Source organism: Sciurus carolinensis, chromosome 14, assembly GCF_902686445.1.
Source record: "Sciurus carolinensis chromosome 14, mSciCar1.2, whole genome shotgun sequence".
NCBI lineage: Eukaryota > Metazoa > Chordata > Mammalia > Rodentia > Sciuridae > Sciurus > Sciurus carolinensis.
The window spans coordinates 4,698,586-4,719,056 of record NC_062226.1 but is presented as its reverse complement, the minus strand read 5'-3'; the positions used below and the strand labels follow the sequence as shown (position 1 = coordinate 4,719,056).

At 48.1% G+C, this 20,471-nt stretch overlaps 1 protein-coding gene across 10 annotated transcripts in view; it reads right to left on the bottom strand.

The window, feature by feature from the left end:
• The window catches only part of Rapgef1 (Rap guanine nucleotide exchange factor 1), a 120,692-nt gene that overhangs the window by 40,706 nt on the left and 59,515 nt on the right, over positions 1-20,471 (bottom strand). For 6 of the 10 annotated variants that reach the window (XM_047525386.1, XM_047525388.1, XM_047525387.1 and 3 more), the window contains exons 2-6: positions 16,691-16,830; positions 16,132-16,245; positions 10,623-10,801; positions 7,930-8,086; positions 87-175 (exon numbers count right to left, since the gene is read on the bottom strand). In XM_047525386.1, coding sequence (XP_047381342.1) covers positions 87-175; positions 7,930-8,086; positions 10,623-10,801; positions 16,132-16,245; positions 16,691-16,830 — 679 coding nt within the window. The remainder of the gene's footprint in view (positions 1-86; positions 176-7,929; positions 8,087-10,622; positions 10,802-16,131; positions 16,246-16,690; positions 16,831-20,471) is intronic. The other 4 variants (XM_047525389.1, XM_047525391.1, XM_047525394.1 and 1 more) reach the window with 1 other exon arrangement.

Genomic DNA, 20,471 nt, shown 5'->3' with positions numbered 1-20,471 from the left:
CCACTGCCTACGGGCTCCCAACTTTGGTCAAGCAAGGGCTGCTCTGCCTGTGACCACCATGCCAGCAGGGTCTGGTTGTCACTCACCCGTCAGGCTTGCCGGCCGGGGAACTGGGCTTCACTGGGCTCGTTGGAGATGGGCGTCCCTGCTTCTCGATGGTCAGCCTGACTAGCTCCTGCACCCAACACAGCAGAGAGGGACACCACTGAGCTGTGCCAGAGGCAGGTGGCCTTTCTGGGCTCCAATGCTGAGTCCCACTTTTGTGCCCACACACTTCCCACACAGCTCCTACGCATGGATTAGCACTTTAGGTGACAAGCACGGCTTCCCAAAATGTCCCCTACCCTCCAAAAATACCTTCATAGCACGTCAAGGGGTTTCAAATGCATGAGGCACTTCCTCTTGGAAGGGGAAATAGAAAACCCCACAGTCTAGAAATGACTGTCCATCACACCAAGTAAATTCCCAGCAGATGAGATTCCCAGTGGGTTTGGGGGGATAGTGACTTTCTATTCTCTAAAGCCTTCATGTCATGTGGTCAGGGATGCCTGCCTGGCCCTGTCACTGGCTTTGGGTTTCCCAAAGTAAGCTAGCTGGCTTCATGTGTGGCAGGAGCTGGCATCCCCAGGGGACTGGCTGGGGTCTTTGTCAAGGGACAGGGAGTCACAGTCATTACTCAGAAATGACCTAAGAATCATTAAAATAGGAGGGGCCGGGGTTGTAGCTCAGAGGTAGAGCACTTGCCTAGTACGTGTGAGGCACTGGATTCAATTCTCAGCACCAAATAAAAATAAATAAAGAAAAAATAAAGAAAATATTTTTTTAAAAAAGAATAATTAAAACAGGGAAGGAAAAAAGAAAAAAGAAATAAAAAGAAAAAAAAAAGGCACTTTCAAAACAGGGAAAAGACAGCACAGGTCAAGGCCTCTAGTTTTCTCACTCGAATGCACACCCAGAGTTGAGGAACTCTGCCCCTGCTCCTCACGTCTGCACATCACTCAGGGGTGGGCCACTTCCGTCGCCCCGTGTCCACTGCCCCACCTACACCACTCTTTTACTTGGATGCCTTCGATCACTCTGGCCTATCCCAGACCCTGATAAGAGGAACCAGTGCATACACTCTTGTGTCCAACCTCTTCTTTTATAGCCCTATAAGACCCACGCCAGGAAACTCACCCATCTGAAGCACGCAGTTCCCTGCTTGGTGTCTGTACACAAGAAACTCTACTGTTCACAGTCGCCCTCGTTTCCCCTCAACCCGAGGCTCCTGGCCCCACCAGCCTACTTTCTGTCTCCGAAGGTCTGCCTAGTCCGTCCCCCTCTGCTTGGTGGGAGCAGCCAGGGCTGGGAGCAGGGGAGGTCTGCTCCCTTGTGCAGCTGAGCAGAGCTCCATGTGTGAACACACGCAGTCTCTTTACTCATCCTCTGTGCAGGACCTCCTTTCAGCATGGAGGCTACGTCTGAAGTTGGAGGGGGTGGTGATGATGCAAGGGTCAACACAGCCATGTCACCCTGAGTCAGGGACTGCAGAGCATCCAAACTAAAACCACAGCACAGGGAACAGCAGCAGGTGCTGCGAGGAAGGCAGAGCCAACACCCTGCCCAGAGCCAAGACTCAAACCCTAGAAAAGACGATGGAAATGCCAGAAGGAGCAGTGAAGGAGAAATTCACAAATGTCAACAACTGTACTGATATCATAAGACAGTCCCAAGCTGTGATATACTAAAACAGAAACCTCCTGATACAGGGTGCAGGGAGCATCACTCTGGATGGTGGACAACTGTCCCAAGGGCAAATACCAGGACTCATGCCAAGCCTTGAATATCTGTATTATGAGAATTCTGCCCAAGGAAAATACTCTGGATGTGTGCAAAAATTCACCCACCAAGGATGAAATCAGACCATTCGACATCCTGTAATTACACATCTGCTAACAGGTACTGGTGATCCAAGTCATGAGAGACTCCAACCAGGGATCACTATCTGGCCATTAAGAATGAAGTCACAAGAACATGTGACATAGCACAGAAAGATGCCGTAATACAGTGTCGAGTGAAAGAACAGCCCAGGTGGTACTCTGGTGTACACTGTATGCTTTGGAACAAAAAAAGCAGGTTGAGAATATAGGAAACAGAAACAAATATGACTGCAGGTTGCCCTTCACCTTCTTTCTATTTCCTAGATCTTCTTTTCTTTCTTTCTTCTTCTTTTTTTTTTTTTTGCGGTACTGGGGATTGAACTCAGGACCTTGTGGTTGCAAGGCAAGCACTCTACCAGCTGAGCTATCTCCCCAGCCCTTCCCTAGATTTTCCAAAATGGATGTATACTGCTTCTGAAACAATAATTAAACAAATGCATGCCCTCAACATCCCCCAAGGCACATTGGAGAGCCAGATTCTGGGTCACCCCACCCTGTGATAGCCTATGTCTGCTTCTGTAGAAGTGTGGGAAGTGAGGTTTCAGAGCCATGCTGGGAGAGGAGGGAGAGCCCACAGCTCTGGTCACCACATTTAGAAGTTAACTCAAGGACAGCTTGCCAACTTGTGACACAGATAGGACACGATGGTGGAACAGGAAGAGACGGCAACTGCAGGGAGGTGGCTCCTGCACCTAGGGCCTGGAGGAGGGTGGGGGCGGCAATCTGTCCTGAAAGCCCACAGCCTCAGTGGGGGTCAAAGCTCCAGACCAAAGCCATGCATAGACCCCACTTTCAGGCTCACAGGGCAAAAGGAGCAGGAGAGGTCTGCCCACTTGCAGTGGCTGACACAGGGACAAGTCCCACCAATTCCTCCGGACTCAGGAGCAATTATGATTAGTTTGCTATCTTTCTGGAAAGGCAGAGTGACCTCCTGAGATGACAGGCACACATGCATGAGTGTGCCCAGGGTCCAAGGCAACATCAGGACTGCAGGACATTACCTAGGTCCAATCTGTGGCCCAGGCTGAAAGAGGTTGGCTTGCAAATTCTGGTCTGCTGACTATCCCACTCCATGGCACTGCCTCTATGTGCCAGAGAGGAGACTAGAGAAGCGTGCATCCACGTGAAGCTAAGCTAAATGCTAGAGTGCATGAGTATGTGTCCATTCCTAAAACACAAAAAGCAGGGCCACTTTCCACCAAACCAGTACTCCTGGAGCCCCAAAAGCTGCATGGAAAAGCTGCCCAGGATTCTCACATGCAGAGGAGTCGTGGTGTGGTTGGTGGTGGTACTCATTCTGAGACCACTGTGTTCTAAAGCTGGCTGTGGTGGCGACTGTGCATCAGGGTGCAGGAACAAACACTCAGAAGTCACCAAGTGGCACGTTCCAGATGGGTAAACTGCATCTCAATAAAACTCTCACCAATGCCCCTACCAAGAAATCCCAGGAAGTACAACAGTATCCCACATCAACTTCTCATAGCCAGAAGTGAGAGAACTAGCAAAGACCTCCAGTACCATGTCAAAACGCATGCAGGAGGCACCTCAGAGAGCTGTCCACAGGCACGAGGTGGGACTTGGATGTCACCAAGAGCAACTCTGCACTGGGTGAAACATGTCAAATATGCCTCAATTCACTCCTTCATAATGACACTTTTCTAAAAACCATTCAAAGCTCATGCTAAAGGGTTCTTGAAAATCCTCTGATTTGAAAACTGGCATATGAAAGGAAGGAATTGAGCTCTGCAAGAAGGTGATGAGGGGAAGTCTCTCAGACACTCCAGCTAAGCCCGTGATGAAGGAATGGCAGACGTCCACGTCGTCGTCATTCTGCAACCCTGAGGAAGCAATAGACGCAGTCATGACCGTGAAGGCCACTGACACCTCCCAGGGAAAGCCCATCCGAGGACACCAGAGCATTCTCCCAGGCACAAGGCCTGGATCTGCTGTGGCCTTAGGTCTGCAGCACCACCAGGTGCCCTGCACAGCTCCAGACTGTGGGCCTCTAGGAACAGCAGCTCTCCAAAAACACAAGTCGGAAGGAGAAAAGTGAAGAAAACTTGACACCAATCAGCGAACTAGAGGATGGACTTTGTCTGCAAGGCTCTCAAGTACAAAGGGTTGGTTCAAAGAGAACAGAAATGAAAACAAAGGGCACAGGCAACACAGGCTCTCCGTGGCCTAGAAGACCTGCAGTGTTCCTCTCTCAAACAGGCCAGTTCCAGACGTGGGATCTGCCCCACATGATCCAGGGAGCAGGTGGAGGAAGAGAAGAAACAGAAGTGGCCACGATGGAGGGGAGAACCGAGGAAAGCCTGACGGACCTCAGGCTCTCTTCTCTTCCTACTCCCATTTCTTTTGCACATGTTTGAAATCATTCATAATAAAACATTAAAAAACAGTCTGAACAGGATACAAGAAATGGCTTATTTGAAATGTCAATGTGGCAGAGACAGGTGGTTGCGCCATAGTACCCGTTCTTCCCAATAGATTTTCAGCTGGGCACATGATCAAGCTCTGGCCAGTAAAACGTATGTGGAAATTTTGTGAGGCCTTCTAAGAAGCCTCCTTAAGGGGAGAAGGCCCAACTTCCTACTCTCATCTTCCCTGCTGGCTGGAATGTAGACATGATGGTGAGGGATGAAGCAGCTATTCTGAATCATGAAGTAGAATCCATGTGCTAAAGAGAGCAGGAACGCAGGATGGAAACCCCTGCCTGGGCTGTGACAGTGTGCTGCCAGTCTTGACGGCCCACCTCTGTACTTCTCACAGATGACACTGAACAAGTTCTGTTTCAAAAAGCTACTATAGGGGCTGGGATTGTGGTAGAGTGGTTGGCTTGCATGTGTGAGGCACTGGGTTCGATTCTCAGCACTGCATACAAATTAGTAAAGAAAGGTTCGTCAACAAATAATAAAAATATATTTTTTTAAAAAGCTACTATTATTTTGGGGTTCCTTGCTATCACACCTAATCTGAATTGACAGCCAGAAAATATTCCTTTCAAAATATGCTGTTTTACAAATAGAGTCTGGCACCTAAGATTGGTTTTGAGGGTGATGGTTAAATGACAGAATTGTAGGTTTCCACAAGTTTGTTTGTTGGTTTGGCACGTGTGTGTGCGACTGGAGGCTGGGGAGAGTTTCAGCTGAAGAGTGGAGGTCTACAGAGAAAGTCTTCGCACCCTGAAAGGCCTGGAAGAGGGCAGAGCTGAGTACAGGGAGTTGGGTGAAGAGTCATAGTCTGAGGTAGAGAAGAAAATGCTGAAATTAAACTACAAAGTTGTGAAGATGTGAAATTTGCCAGATTGCCTGGAAGAGTCCTGGCCACTGTCAGAGACTGGCGAAGGTGAGCTCTTCTGGAAATGAGCATTTCTGTGGGGAGCAGTACCCAGCCATGTCTACCGGGTACCTAGCACTCAGACTTCATGTCCATTACCTTACCTCGTTTGTCCCCAGAACTTCAGAGTAAATATCTCAAAACCTCACAGCCAACCAGGGATATTTACTTGGAGCTTAAAAGATGAATGACCTCTCACTCAGGGACGAGTACAGTCATCTGGTTTGAAAACATTTTTTCAATCTTTCTCCCCAAAATGAAATTCTGTCCAACAACTGAATAAATCACTTGAAAGACAGTGAGTCAGTCTGGAGGAACGCTGCACCTCTTGGAGGGATGCCGACAGCCAGGCATGTGCCTTTGCACACTCCTGGTCCCTCCCAGCCACTGGGACGTGGGCGTGTGGGGTGTCCCAGGCCTGGAGGACACGAGGGAGGCTCGAGCACAGAGCACCCTGCTGGGCCAAGCCGGGTCTTCTGCCTGAGGGAGGCAGTGGAGGCAGCTGGATGCACGGGGTCCCCTGCCCTGGGAACACAAGCCCACAGGTCAAGGCCTGCACGAGCTTTGTTCATCACTATGTTCCCATCTGGCGACAGAGGCGCTCCTTACATGCTTCTTAAATAAATATAACAAGACTGAATCTACAGAAATCCTCACTGTAGAATCTCTGGTGAAAATAGTTTTAAGACAACTATGGAGAAGTTATTTATTCTTAGACATCACCAAATCATCAAATCCCACAGGCTCCTTCACATCCTGGTCATGGGAAAACTGGAGAAATTTCCCTTTCCATGAGGCTGATGCTGTCTTGATTCCATGGGGCTATAGTGAAGCTAGTGAGGAAATCTCACCTCTTCTGTGCCCACTTGTTTTGCTCTAGGCAGCATCAGCATGGTGGAGGGACCCACACAGTGCCACCTGGAAAGCACACAGCAGTGTCTCCAGAGGCCTGGAGGGCACAGCAGCTGGAGAGCCAGAGCTAAGCTGAGCGCCTCCCAGGTCAGGCTCTTGCTGCCTGTGGGAGCTACCACGAGGAAGTAGCCAGAGTAGCTAAGTGACCGTGCTGGGCTCCAGCCTGAAGTCTCACAGTCCAACAGAAACCATGTGGGACTTAATAACTCTGGGGGTGCTGAGGACATGGGAGCAGTCGGAGGAGACAGATGTCACCTAGCCACGCCTCCCTGAACTCAAAAATCCCTGCAGATACTCAGTTGTCCTTGCGGGGTGCTGGAGGTGGGAGCCTTTGGGCCTGGAACTAATTGCAACCACTTGGGAGCAAATTGCCACACCACACAACGCTTTCTTGGCTTTCTCTGTCATCCAAACCCTGGGAGTCCTTGCTCTGCTCTCCAGAGTCCATGCCAGGAGGCTTTCAGGAAGCTGCGACCTGGTGAGTAGGAAGGAATCTTTCTTGATGTAGAGTAAATACCTCAGCTACCATTTCAGGTTGGTGGGTAGAAAGGAAGAGGATATAGTTTTTCTAAGCCACATTCATAAATCATGCATTTAGCACCACACAATGAATAATAAATGGTGCTAATGCCCAGTGCTCAGCACATGCCAGGCACTGTTCTACAAGCACCCCACATACTGACTAATCCAATCCCACCTGCAACCTGATGACACGTGGCACTATTATTTTTTAAAAAAATTTTTATTTATACACAACAGAATGCATTTTGACATCATACATAAATGGAGTACAACTTCCAATTCTTATGGTTGTATATGATGTAGAGTTACACAGGGTGTGTAATCATGTGTGCACATAGGGTACATGGTACTGTTATCACACCTATTTATGGACCAGTTAACCGAGGTATAGAGTAGATGAGGAAACTGGCCAGTAAGTGATGGCCTTGGAATTCGAAGCTAGACAGACCTCAAGGCCAGCTCTTCCCACCACAAGACACGGCTTCATGTAACAGCATGCTTCCACTTCCTACTGCCCACGCTCTAGCCCTGGCCCAAAGGCCCACACAGGTTTCCTGCTCTATGTTTCCCTTTCTTCTTATCCACCAGGACTTACTTTCTCAATTAGGGTTTATGCCGCAGAACCCTGAGCAGGCCTCTTGGCCTTTGCTTCCCACCTTAACTACAGAGTCATATTTCTCGTTACGCTGCTCCTAACTTCGCTGGATGGTGAATCCTCAGACCACACCACAGATATCAAGTAAATACAGTTTCATTTCTTATCTCAGTCTTGCTTTTCTACCAAGAATCCCCAAATTTCCTAGAACATGAAAAGGAACAGCTGGTTTACTAGGAGTTCTGTGAAAGGTCAATGCAAAAACAATCTCCACATGTACAAATATATAACAATAGATAGCCCCATTATGAAAATCTACAATGCACCAATAAAAAAATGTGGGAAGAGTCTCCACTGTACTGTGCTTCGCTGGCAGTGTGCTCAGTCAGAGCCGTGCTATGGACACCTAAGAACCGAACACAATGTGCCTCTGGCAGCCTTTCCAATAGTGTGGACAAGAACCCCATAGGCTTTTAAGAGCCACCTGGACCAGTCCTGAGAGAATTAAGCAGTTATGAGCCAGAGTGCCAGACTCTGGAAGACATTCATTCCCAGGCATTAAGTTTGTGAACAAGCTCCTAACATTAAGCAGGCTGGCAGCTCTAAGTCCCAACCAGCACAGCCTAGAACCCGCCCTGGTACCTTCACTCCGTCCAGCACGGCTTTGATGACTCCCTTCACAGTTGTCACCATCTCCTTGTCCTCTGAGTTCACACCTTCCAGCATCACCTGGTCAGACCAGCGGATGAGGTTGGCGAGACTCTGGTACACTCGGCTGTAGCAGGAGGAGAGGGCTGAGCTAGAGAAAGGGAAGGTTTTAAAAAAGAATGTGAAACAAGCCTCAAGCAGGACCACTGCCTACAGAGGTCCACATGATACAGGACCAATTTCTTAATGGCCATGGCACATTGCTCATCTTGCTTTTTAAAAATCCCTGCCTCTGGGGAAGAAGCAGACCTCATCTGCCCTGTGCCTTTCTCCTTACAGTCAAACAAGATTTTGTGAGACTTTTATGTTCTCATCTGTGTTATGAAATTCTTTATTTCCAAATATAACATGAAAATTCCACCAAAATAGTTAATAAGCTTTTCTATACTTCATCTCTCTCTACGAGATTCTGATAATGTCTCATACAGTACCTATCTCCTCTTCATCAAGTGGCTAAACACTGGGCCAGGTCAAAGCTTTGTGTTATTTTGAATGAGACTAAAATTCATTCTGGACAGGTCACAGAAGCCAAGAGACCTGTGGAATTTTACTGGGCAGGATCCTTTAAAGGCAGAGCCATGAGCTCAGAAACACGTGCAGTTTATTAGAATTTCTCCTGCCTGGCTCAGTTTTACCATCCTCTCTGCATCGTAACTGTGGTTGAGGAGATAGAGAAATGCACTAGTGACTATTCTGAGAAAACAATGAATCAAGCAAGGTGACCTGCGATGGTGGTGGGGATGTGTGACAGTGGTGACCTGTGTGTGTGTGTGTGTGTGTGTGTGTGTGTGTGTGTGTGTGTGTGAGAGAGAGAGAGAGATGCCAGTGCATGCAAGAGGAGCCCAGTGAGCACTGGGAGAAAGCCCCAGCGAGCAGAGAGCAACGGCCAAGACACGTATATGTAAGTTACTCATCTTGCCGGAGTTTTTTAATAATCCAAGATAACTTGCCCTGGGAATTCTGGAAAGGTTATCTTTCCATTTCAGACTTTAGGCATTATAACAGAGGGACAGCGATCAGCAGAAATGTCCATGGGACACCCAGGGCAGACAGTTCCTTGGAAATAAAGACACCATTGGCTTTATCTTCCACAAGAAGGAAACTGAATTTTGTTGCCAAGTTCTGAAAGGGAACCTCTAGCAAAGACTAGCCTCTAGCCTTCCACACTGTGGCTTCACCACAGCACTGCACAGCTGAGCTCCTGGGGATGATCAGGTGGAATGGGGACATTTAATATTTAATTTCCACCAGCATCAGATGCTGAAGATCCCCTGCAGGCACTGGAAGAGCTGGCACCGTAACACTTAGCTGCAGGATTTAGTTAAGGTGACTCTAGCAGGGACTTTCCCAGAGGCTGACTAGCATAGGAGGTGGCAGGAGAGGCGATCTGTCTTCTCGTGCCACTGCTTCCTCCCCTGCCGGCTGGCCTCAGGTCCTTGGCCATTCACTGCCAGTCAACTCCAGCCTTCCCCGGGTCTGCTGCAGTCCTCCTCAGGGAAGCCTGGTCAGACTAACTCCAGTTCTCTCCAAACTCTCCCTTCTTCAAGTCCCAACAGAGCTTCTAACTTGATACCACAAATTAGCCCCTTTGTTATCTGAGGGGGATTTCCAACTAGATTTTAACTCTTCCCTGGCAAGGGACCATCATACAAAAATAGATACTTGAGAAGACTTAACAGGAAGTCGTTGTGCATCTGACTACAGCCTTCTTGAAGTAGAACAGATCAAGCCCTCCTGGGAGGTGGGCAAGGATTAATCATGGGAGTCACAGTACAGACAGTAGCAGGCTAACCACACGGGCTAGAAGCAGGGAGCTTCTGGCTTAAAGGCCACGATCTCTAGCGATCAGCAGAAATGTCCATGGGACACCCAGGGCAGACAGTTCCTTGGAAATAAAGACACCATTGGCTTTATCTTCCACAAGAAGGAAACTGAATTTTGTTGCCAAGTTCTGAAAGTCATTCATAAAAGCTCAGCCTCACGGGGGCCAAATAACCACTGAGCCATCTAGAAGGAACTGAAGCAGAGATGCATTTCCTCTGAAGAGGCACCATGGATGAAAAACAAATAACGGGCCAGCCTCCTAAGAGAAACTTCCTGCTAGGCTTTCAACTGAGATTACATTTAATACGGCCCTTCTTTTTATACTTAGCAATCAATGTGGGGCCAACTGCTTGTGACCTTTAAGAAGAAATGCACTCTAGCAGTACAGGCCCCTGCACTCAACGAAGCTGCCCCTGCCCCCAGTTCCCAGACTGCTCAGGAGGCCCTGGTCTGCCCCTGGCAAAGGGCTCCCCTACCCAAGCCCTGAGGCTGGCTCTTCTCTACCTCTTTCCTTGATCATCCAAGCAGTTGAGGACTCTAATGATGGACTTGAAGGTCCTAATAAAAGTTGGTTAAACATGTAGGGTGACTGAAGGTACTTAGAGAATGTCCCTTGGGATGGCAGTGATCTATCTGCTTCTGTGTCAAGGCCCCAGGAGGAGCAAGGATTTCATTGCCAGGACAGCTGGGGGAGGGGGAAGAATCTGTTTCCTGTTCCTAGAAACCTGTGTTTGAAGTGCCCCAAACCAAGATGCCTCTGCACCTTCACTGGTGACACAGCCAAGAACTTGGGAGCAACTCACCTGTGCTGGACCCGAGGGTCGGTCTGCACCAGGGGTAAGATGGCCTCCAGCACCTTGCTGGCTGAGCCTGGAAGCATCTCCAGTACCTTCTTGTCAATAGCCATTTTGTCCACAATGGTCTTAAAGTAGCGCAAAGCACTGACAACTTCCTTTTCCTTCTCTTCCAGCCAGCTCAGGTTCTGAAAGGAAACATGAAGTATAAGCAGGAGGAGAGAGATTAAAGAGAGCTGTCTGAAAAATAAATGAATAAAATTTCCTGCAAACCAGCTTGAGACTGCTATGAATAGAAAACATTCTGTTGCAGAAACTGAGTCAGATTATTTTTCTGTGGATTGTGATCAGGAGACAGAGGCCAAACCTGAAGGAAGAAGGGGCTTGGACTAAGAAAGATCACTAAGGAATTCCTGAACTCTCCCTCACACCCTGAGGTTCCCCAAACCATTCTCTTCCATGTCCTAACCAGCCACACTGAGAACCGCCACTAATCTCATCAAGTACAATGTGGGCTGACTTGCTGCTGTCTTGGGTGGGGGGCAAAAGCCAAGTCCCACGGCACGCCTGTCCTGTAAACCAATCTGGAGACCGGGGCTTTCCCTCCAGAGACCCGAGGGTTCACACCCATCTCCCATGCTGTTCGGCCTCCTCTCAGTGAAACGACATGCTACTCCCAATTACTGGGCAACCCAGGGCGGGAAGGGTGGCAAGCTCTGGGGTGAAAGCTGCAATTGCTGGAGAGGTGGCAACAGTTCAGCTGCTACTTGTGCAATAGCATCCAGGGCCCCTGCTCCCAAGGAAAGCCACCTGTGAGGAAAAGGAAATCCAGGGCGCTGCACGCTCCAGAACTCAAGCCACCACACAATTCCTCTCCTTGGATGTGGCTGCATATCCTTCCAGTTCCTTTCCTTCAATCTCCTCTTGGAATGGTCCTAATGTCCAGGTCCCAGCTGGCAGCTGGGGAAACTGAGCAAGCACACAAGGGGCAGGCCCACGAGCAGAGGGCCTACTCAAGCAGAACAGACCACACGTACAGGGTGAACCACATGGGTCTGTGTAAGAAAGACTGCCTCTGTAGGCTCTCTGAAGACTAGAGAATGCTAGAAAAAGCAACTGAGGGCAAGAAGAAACTTCCAGAAGACATTGGTTGAAAGAGTAATTCATAAATATATAAGCACATGACAGAAATATTTATAAAAATGATTATGATTTTGAGGGCTGGGGTTGGGGCTCAGTGGTACAGAGCTTGCCTAGCAAGTGTGAGGCAGAGTTAGATTCTCAGCATTGCTTATAAATAAATAAAATAAAGGTCCATTGACAACTAAAAAAAAGGATTATGATTTTGAACATTAGCTCTTTCTTCTAAAATGAGAGGGAATGTCACTTTAAAAAATTCTATAGAGGAGGCTTTTATTTCATAGAATATCAAAGAAAAACCTATAAACGAATAGGATGAGTAACTAAACGGTTCTGTAGTCGGGAGCGGCTCCCCTCTGTGGGCCCCTCCCTCTGGAGACCAGGAGACTCCACCAGCTGGGAGTGCCCTCTTCTCCGCACACCGCTGGACGCCCGGACCCCTCACCTTCTCTTCCCCTTTCCCTCCTGACAGGTCTGACTGCTCACCGTCTCCAGGCACTGGTCTTTCTACCTCCTGGGCAAGTGCTCTCAGCTTCGCCGTCACCTACCCATGGCAGCAAACATGAACCAAAGTCATGGTTTGCCTTGCAAGAGGAGGACTAGGACAAATACTACCATCTTGGCACATCAGAAAACACTGGAAGCAAGTAATGATGAAACTTGGTGAGGGAACAGGAAATACTTTAAGAAAATGTGTGTCACTGGGTATGTAAGGGAGAAAGAGGCTGTCAGAAAAGAGCAGAAAAGAGAACTTCCTTGTCACTGCAGAGAGGTCCCATCGGCCAGTTGAGAGCCGGCTGTCTGGGCTCCTAGGAAGGGGGCAGTGACGCAGGCAGGCACTCTGTCAGTTTTCTAGCAAAGGCTGTTCCCAGAAGTCATGGCCTTGAACCTGGTGCCTTCCCAGCCCTTTGGTGGTGGGGCAGAGTGTACAAAGACACACCTGTCCCAGCATGCGCTGCATCTGGGGACTCACTTGCTATGACTTTGCTAACGCTGCCCAGTCTCATACTCTTGGCTTGGCAGATGCACCCAGCTGTACACCCCTGCTGCTCTGAGGAAGCAGTTGCTGCTCTTGGTCCCCACAAGCCTGGTGTCTATCTGGGGCTATCAGTACTGGGAGGGCCCAGATCCAAGGCCCATCCACCCTTGGGAAGTGGTGGATTCCAGGCTCTGTCTACAAAGCAGGAGAATGTATCCGCCCTGGGTGACTGCAGAGATTGACAGGGGTGGGGGGCTGAATGAGGACACAGATGGAGATCGTTCATAGCACTTCACAGCCACAATACCAGTATCAGAGATTTTATATCTTCTAATATTAAAGCAAAGAAGCTGCACAAAGGATGTAAAAATCTAAAAGGGAAGAAAAGGGTCTGGATCACAGCTACCACTCACTGGGCACCACAGGTCATCTGCAGGGCAGTGTTTCCCGTGCACCATTTCATGAAGGGCTACAACCACCCCACAGGGCAGATACTGTTATTCCACAGGGGAGGAAACAGGGACTTGGTGGGCAGTGGGGAGGTTTAACAGTAGAAACAGTACTGGAATTTGTACTTGGCCTGTTTGATTTCAGAGCCTGGGGAGGCTGAGGGGAAAAAAGCCTAATGGAAAGTACCCTGGTATAATTACAGAAATGCGTTAGCAATCCCTCGCTCCAAAGCTCTCCTTCCTAAGTGAGAAAGCAAGGCCCAGATGGACAGAAACTGAAATTGCTTTCCTGCCGGTGGAGGGTGGTGTCAACTGGACCTGAGGCTGTGCATGGCTCAGTGGGCTGCTGAGCAGGACAGTTTTGGAGGAGAAAGGAGGAAAACGGGCCTGCTCTTCAGGTCTCCCCCGTCCGCAGAACGGCAGCCAACACCCACGCTGCAGCCCACCCCTCATTCCACCAGCAGCCCTGCTCTCGGTTCCCCAGAAGCCCAGCCTCACTCCCAGCACCCAGGACAGGGACTACACAGATCTCAGCTAGGCTGGGGTTGGGGGAAAGCAAGTTCAAATCAGCTCCATGAAAAACTGCGCCGTGGGACCGTTCGCAGGCAGTACGACACTGCTTTTTTTTTTTGCTGGGCCAGCTACAGCGAGCACAGCAGTGCCCCTCACCAGGCCTTTGGCATCTCCCTGCCTATGTTTCTTACAGGACTCTGACAGCTGAGAGGAAACCTCTGCAGGAGTCTACTCAAGAGCCCAGGGCCAACTACTGTCCAAATGTGCCCCGCCCAGGGTTGGACAATTCATCCCTTCTGGGCTGTTTCTGGACCATGGTAATTGTGATCACACGGGATTGTCAACTTTGGACTCTGAGTGTCTGGTTAAATCTTCTCTACTATTTTGAGGCTCCACAGCTCACTACTAGGCCTGATAAAAGGTTGCAAAAAGAGTATAAATTCATGGACAGAGATGAGACGATTAATGTATCTAAGTGAAATGAGTCTGGGAAAACAACAGAATGTAGTGGAAAGCAGGCTTTGATTAAGAAAACCTGGGCCAGAGTCGACCTGTCTGTGCACTGGGGACAAGAAAGCCTTTCCCACATGGTTACAGTGAGAAGTACATGAAAAGGCATGTGTGAAGCCACCCAGGACAGGGCCCAGGCAAAGGGAAGCCTCAGTAGGTGGTAATGGATCTGAATCTGTGCCTCTACCTATCTGTGGGCAAGCAATTGCACAGCCAGAGCAGGGGACAGTGAGTGTTCAAATACTCAAGTGGCAAGGGACCAATGAATGGCAGACAAGATGGCTGACAGACCCCACAGAGGTCTCTGACAGGGGGCAGACCCCTGCAGCTGCCACTAGGCAGCAAGCCTGCTCTCATGCGTTGCAGGCAGGTGGAACAGGCCAGCAGTCCTCCTTGGGGAGGGTCACACCTGCAGCCTCTGGCACTACTGATGTGCTTCCCTGCTCAGTACTGTCCCATCCCAACTAGATGCCCAGTAGTGCCTGCTTCACTCTCCTGTGCTGACAATTAGAAATGTCCCCAGATACTACCAAATGTCCCCTGGGGTTTGCAGGTGCTGCACTATGCGAGGGGTGCTTCCATATCACATTTTCCTCCATGACCTCTCCTGGGATAAAGAATAAAGAGGGGAAATTCAAGAATTGAATGGATGTGTTTGCCAAGTTCAGCAGCCGGGCAAAGTTGTTAGTAAACCACTTTACTCTGATCTGCCTGGACTAGTGTCGGATGACACTTACTCTCCTTGGAGGCCAACACTCTGAGAGCCACTGAGCAGACAAAAACAGCCAAGGCCGGGGCCAAGCAGTGCTGCCCGCTCTGCTTTCCCGGGAATCCAGGCCTCTGGCAGGTGAGGCCTCCCTCGAGCTCTCAGGCTCCTTGTGTTAATGAATTGCACAGAAAAAAACTGGTATTCTACAAGAGATTTTTTGATTTAAAGATCTTATTTTCTCTGCTTTTAACTAGGCTTTTAAGATATGTTGCTGGCCAACAGGAAAACCAAGAGTAGACAAATTGCAAAATTCAATGATTTTGTGTTTAAACAACGGGATAGTATTTGTCACTTGCACTTAACTGGTGGCTGTGACAAAAGTTACATAATAAGATCCCTTTGGAGAATCACCAGAGGATTAAGGACCAATTTGTCTATAAAGTTTGATTTCACTTTACATGGGTAATTTATTTTATTTAAGTTCAACAGGATCAGTATTTAAGTGTGTGAGACATTAAAAAATAAACTGTCTTCCTTTTTTAAAAAAGAAATGTAGCATCAGATAATTCAGGTTGACAGAGGATGGCCTGTGCCCAAATCTTGACTTCACCACACCTTTATCGCTGGGTGACTGGCTAAATGCTTCATATCTCTACAGACCGTTTCCTTTACAGCAAAACAGATTCTCACCTGTTACAGCCGCTAAGAAGATGAAGGAAGAGAACATGTGTCGAGCACTGAGCACAGGCCAGGAAAAGGCCACAGCACCATTGGCAGCAGAGTCCTGGCCCCAGAGCACTTGGCCTTGCCCCGCCCCAATCCTTGCAAATGGCTCGGACAGTGTCCGAAGGCTTTCCAAGTCTCCCTGCTGAACTACTCACCCTGTCTCAGCAATTTAAGGAAAGAATAGCTGCTCGCAAGAGGAAAGGCTCACCCACATTCCCCTGAGCCCACTGGGTCCAAGCAGCACACCCACACCACCCCTGGAGAGGACCCCAAATTTCTGTGGAGTACTGAATTCTCTCCACAACCCAGGGGAGCTTGGATAAACACTCCCTGTACCCAAGGCCCTGTGCATTCTTCTGTACACTGCAGCCCAGTCGCCACCCAGTCAGAAACAATGATACTGCAAGAGAGGTGTTCTCATCCCCAAACCAAGGGCCAGGCTGCTGCAGTAGAAGGCAAGGCAAAACCAATTGTTCTTAATGTCACACTGACCTTCTGCCTCTGAGACCTGGAAGCCACAGCACTGGTGGACATAAATTCTACTGCCTGCTGCTCCAGATCCAAGGGGATAGGGTAGCCCTCTGGCAGAAATCTGTCTCTTGCCTCCTGGAAGAGAGGAAACCTGGATTCCTACAGAGCTTGAAATGGCCGTGGCAAGCTGAAGGGGGGCTGGTGAAAAGCAACAGCAGCTCCACATCCTGGCTGGCTGGCCCTGCTGAGGTTACTAGAGCATGAGGACGTCTCTGGTTGGGTCCCAGGGGTCTGCATGTTTCAGAGCCCTAAAGTCAAGTGGTGGGCGTTCTGGACATCACACACTTCCCAAGTGTGAGTGTGCCTGGGGTAATGAGGGGACCTTGGGCAGGAGGCAGCATCCAGGGTGTGAGCATAGTGCCCAGAGGAAGACACAGCTCGGAAGGGAGGATGTCCTAGCCAACTAGCTGACTGATATGGCACTGTCTAAAGGAGGCCCAGGGAGCGCACCTACAAACAGCACCACTCTGACTGCGGGCTGCAGGAGAGGGCAGGACGGACACCTGGAGAGGCAGCTTACTTTGTTCACAGGCTTCTCTGGAATCTTCACAGACACCTCGGCGGGCTTTCCCTTCTTTGATGGTGTTCTCTTGATTTTGGGCGAGTGGAATTTGTCCATCAGCTTCATGGTGAAGGAGGAGAGGTGAGAGCGCTGGGAGTCTGAGAACACAGAGGGACTGACCGTTAGAGGGTGGAGGCCGGGAGGCTGTGGCTGCGGAGCTGCTGGGGAGAGAGCAGTGTCCTCACTGCACTCTCTCTCTGACCAGGGATTCAAAGGAAAGGAAATATGCACCCACTGAGCCTTTTCTGGGGCTGGGTGTAGCTCAGAGGCAGAGCACTTGCCTAGGGGGAGCAAGGCCCTGGGTTCTATTGTCAGTACCACAAAAAGGAAAAAAAAAATCTCTGCTCTGTTCATGTTTCAATTTTCCAATTTCCAACTAGGATAGGTTGTTCAGAATGGGGACACCAAAGCCAGTCAAAACTGGAGAAAGGACTTGAAATATGTCCAAGTGTCCTTTTCAGTTTGTTTGATGATCTAACCCATGGCCAAGGGAACTAGCTACGAAGAAGGAATACAGGTAGAATCACATAAGTGCAAGATGTAAGAACTAGCAAGGGGGGTCTTCCAAGTCCAACTCCTCGTCCTTTGGTGTAGGGAACTGCCTCAAGCAACAAGGGCCAGCCCCAGGGCTGGTAGTGGAGACTGAACTAGAAACACGGTGCTCAAACCCTCTGGGCCTTGGCAAAATGCTGGATGCTCTCCTGCTATGATCCGGATGAGACTAGGACATCTGCTCTCATTATTCTGACCTGACACTGCATTGCAGATTACTGCAGGGAAATTAGGCAGGAGAAGAATATAAAAGGCATCCAGACTGGAAGTGGACATGCAAAACTATTTGTAGACAATGTGACTATGTGTATGGAAGCCCTCAAACAATCCACTGGAAAACAGAACTGAGCTGCGGGGGCAGCACAACAGAGGAGCACTTGCCTAGCATGTCTGAGGCTGTGGGCTCTTCCCAGCACTGTGAACAACAAAACAACGATTACTACCCATAAACCCAGTAAAGTCACAGGACAAGATCAATACACAAAAACCAAACTGTTTATTTATAGAGGAAACAGAACATTCCAAAGTAAAAATTTTAAAGCTTGCATTTATATCATCAAATATCACTTGATATCATAAATAATACTATTTATAAATAATATACTATTATAATTTTTATTTATAACATAATACATATATATTGTTATAAATAATATAACTACATATAATTTATTTATATATTATTATAAATATGTTATATTATTTAGACAAATATAATAACAAAGTATACTATTTCATCTGATATCATCAAAAAGAATAAAATACTCAGGCACAGTTTTAACCAAATAAATGTAAGACTTACACACTGAAAATTATAAAATATCGCTGAAAGAAATCAAAGACAACCTAAGTGGATGGAAGGGTGTCCTCTTCCATGGATCCAGGCTTACTGTTGTCAGGAGGTCAATACTCCCTGCATGACAGCTTATGGGTCCTATGAGAACCCCAGCTGGCTCTCTTGTAGGAATGGGCAGGCTCACTCTAAAATCAGTATGGAAATATAAGTGATCCAGAATAGCCAAAGAAGTCCCAGAGAAGAACCAAAATGGAGGACTCACATTTCTCAGCCTAAAAACTGTTAGCGAGCCATGCTAACGAAGATGGCATGGGACTACATGGGATATGTAGATCAATGGAATAGAACTGGGGGTCCAGAAATAAACTTGCATGATTTTCAACCAATTGATTTTCAACCAGGAAGCCAAGACAAACAGTGTGGGGAAGAAGGGTCTTTTTAACAAATGGTGCTGGGATGATGAAACATCACATACAGAAGATGAACCTGGGCCCCTGTATCACACCACCTGTACACATGAGCAAGTAAATGCAAGACCTATCCCAAGACTTGAAGCCATAAAATTCTTAGAAGAAAACACTGGAGTTTTTGTGACCTTGTATTTGACCACGTATTCTTAGACACAATGGCAAAAGCACAAGCAACAGGAGTAACAGATAAAGCAGACTTCAACAAAATCAAAAACTTTTTCTGCAATGGTTCCATCAAGAAAGTGGCAAGACGACCTGCAGGAGGGGAGAAAGCATCTGCGAGTCTTCTATCTGATAAGGGCTGTATGCGGAATTGGAGGGACTGGGAACACAGCTCAGAGGCAGAGCGCTTGCCTGGCACGCATGAAGTCCTGCATTTGATTCCCAGCAAAGCAAAGAAAAAAGAGCCAAGGGCTGGGCTGTGGCTCAGTGGCAGAGCGCTTGCCTAGTGTACGTGAGGTTCTGGGTTTGATCCTCAGCACCACATAAGAATAAATAAATTAAATAAAGGCATTGCATCCATCTACAACTAAAAAAATTTTTAAAAGAGCAAGAGAAAGAAATATAAGGGAGAGAGGGAGAGGGAGAGGTAGAAGGAGAGAGAGAGGAAAAGAGAGAGAGGGAAAGAGGGAGAGGGGGAGAGGGGGAGAAGGAGAGAAGGAGAGAGGGAGAGAGGGAGAGAGGGTGAGAGGGAGGGAGGGAGGGAGAGAGAGAAAGAAATTCAAAGAATTTTTACAACCCAACAATAGATAACCCAATTTAAAATGAACAAAGGACTCAAACAGGCATTTCTCCAAAGAAGATGCACAATTTGGCAATAAGCATGTGGGAAGATGGTCAACATCACTGCTCCTTAGGGAAATATAAGTTGTAAAACTAATGTAAGTTACCACCTCACAGGTACCCAGGTATAAAAAAAAATAGAGAAGACAATGCCAAGCATGGCTAAGGACTGGAGAAACTGGCAGTCTCAGACACTGCTTTGGGGGCATCCGGCAGCTCCTCACATATAACCCAGCAATTTTTTTTTTCACCAGGAATTGAACTCAGGGGCACTCAACTACTGAGCCACATCCCCAGACCTTTTTTTATATTTTATTTAGAGATGGGATCTCACTATGTTGCTGAGGCTGGCTTTGAACTTGCAGTCCTCCTGCCTCAGCCTCCCCGAGCTGCTGGGATTACAGGTGTGTGCCACTGTGCCTGGCTGACCCAGCAATTCTACTCCTAAGCATATGTCCAGGAGAAATGAAAACATACAGCCACAAGTCCAAAGCAGCACTTTTCATATCGGTGGAAACATGTCCATGAAAGAATAAATAAAATGTGTTATGTTCATATAAGGGGATATTATTCAGTAATTAAAAGGAAATTAAACACTGACTCATGCCACAACATGGATGAATCTTGAAAACATTATGCTAAGTGATGGCTGCCAGTCACGAAAGGCCATATATTATACAATTCCTTTTATCTAAAATGTCCAGAAGAGCAGACCTATAGAGACAGAAAGTAAACTGGTGGTTGTGTAAGACTGGGGGAAGGGTAGGAGGGAGTGTGACAGCTGACTGGTCTGGGGATTCTTCTGGTGGAGACAAACATATTCTAAAATTAGAATCTCGTGCTGGTCGCATAACCCAGTGAATTATTAAAAGGACATTCAAGTGCACATTTAACATGAGTGGACCACGTGATAGATGAACGTATCTTAGTAGAGTTGGGTATTCTCCCTCTGTCTCACCGTTTACCACCACTTTCCAGAGCCTGAAACCATCTTATTAATTGACTGAATTATGCATTTGTCTCCTCCCAAGAAAGCGAGTGTCCTGAGGGCAGCACCCGGGTTGTTCATGCCTGTTTTCCCAGTGCTGACACTGTATCTGACCCCAGGGAAGATGCTCAATGACAAATGGGCAAGTCA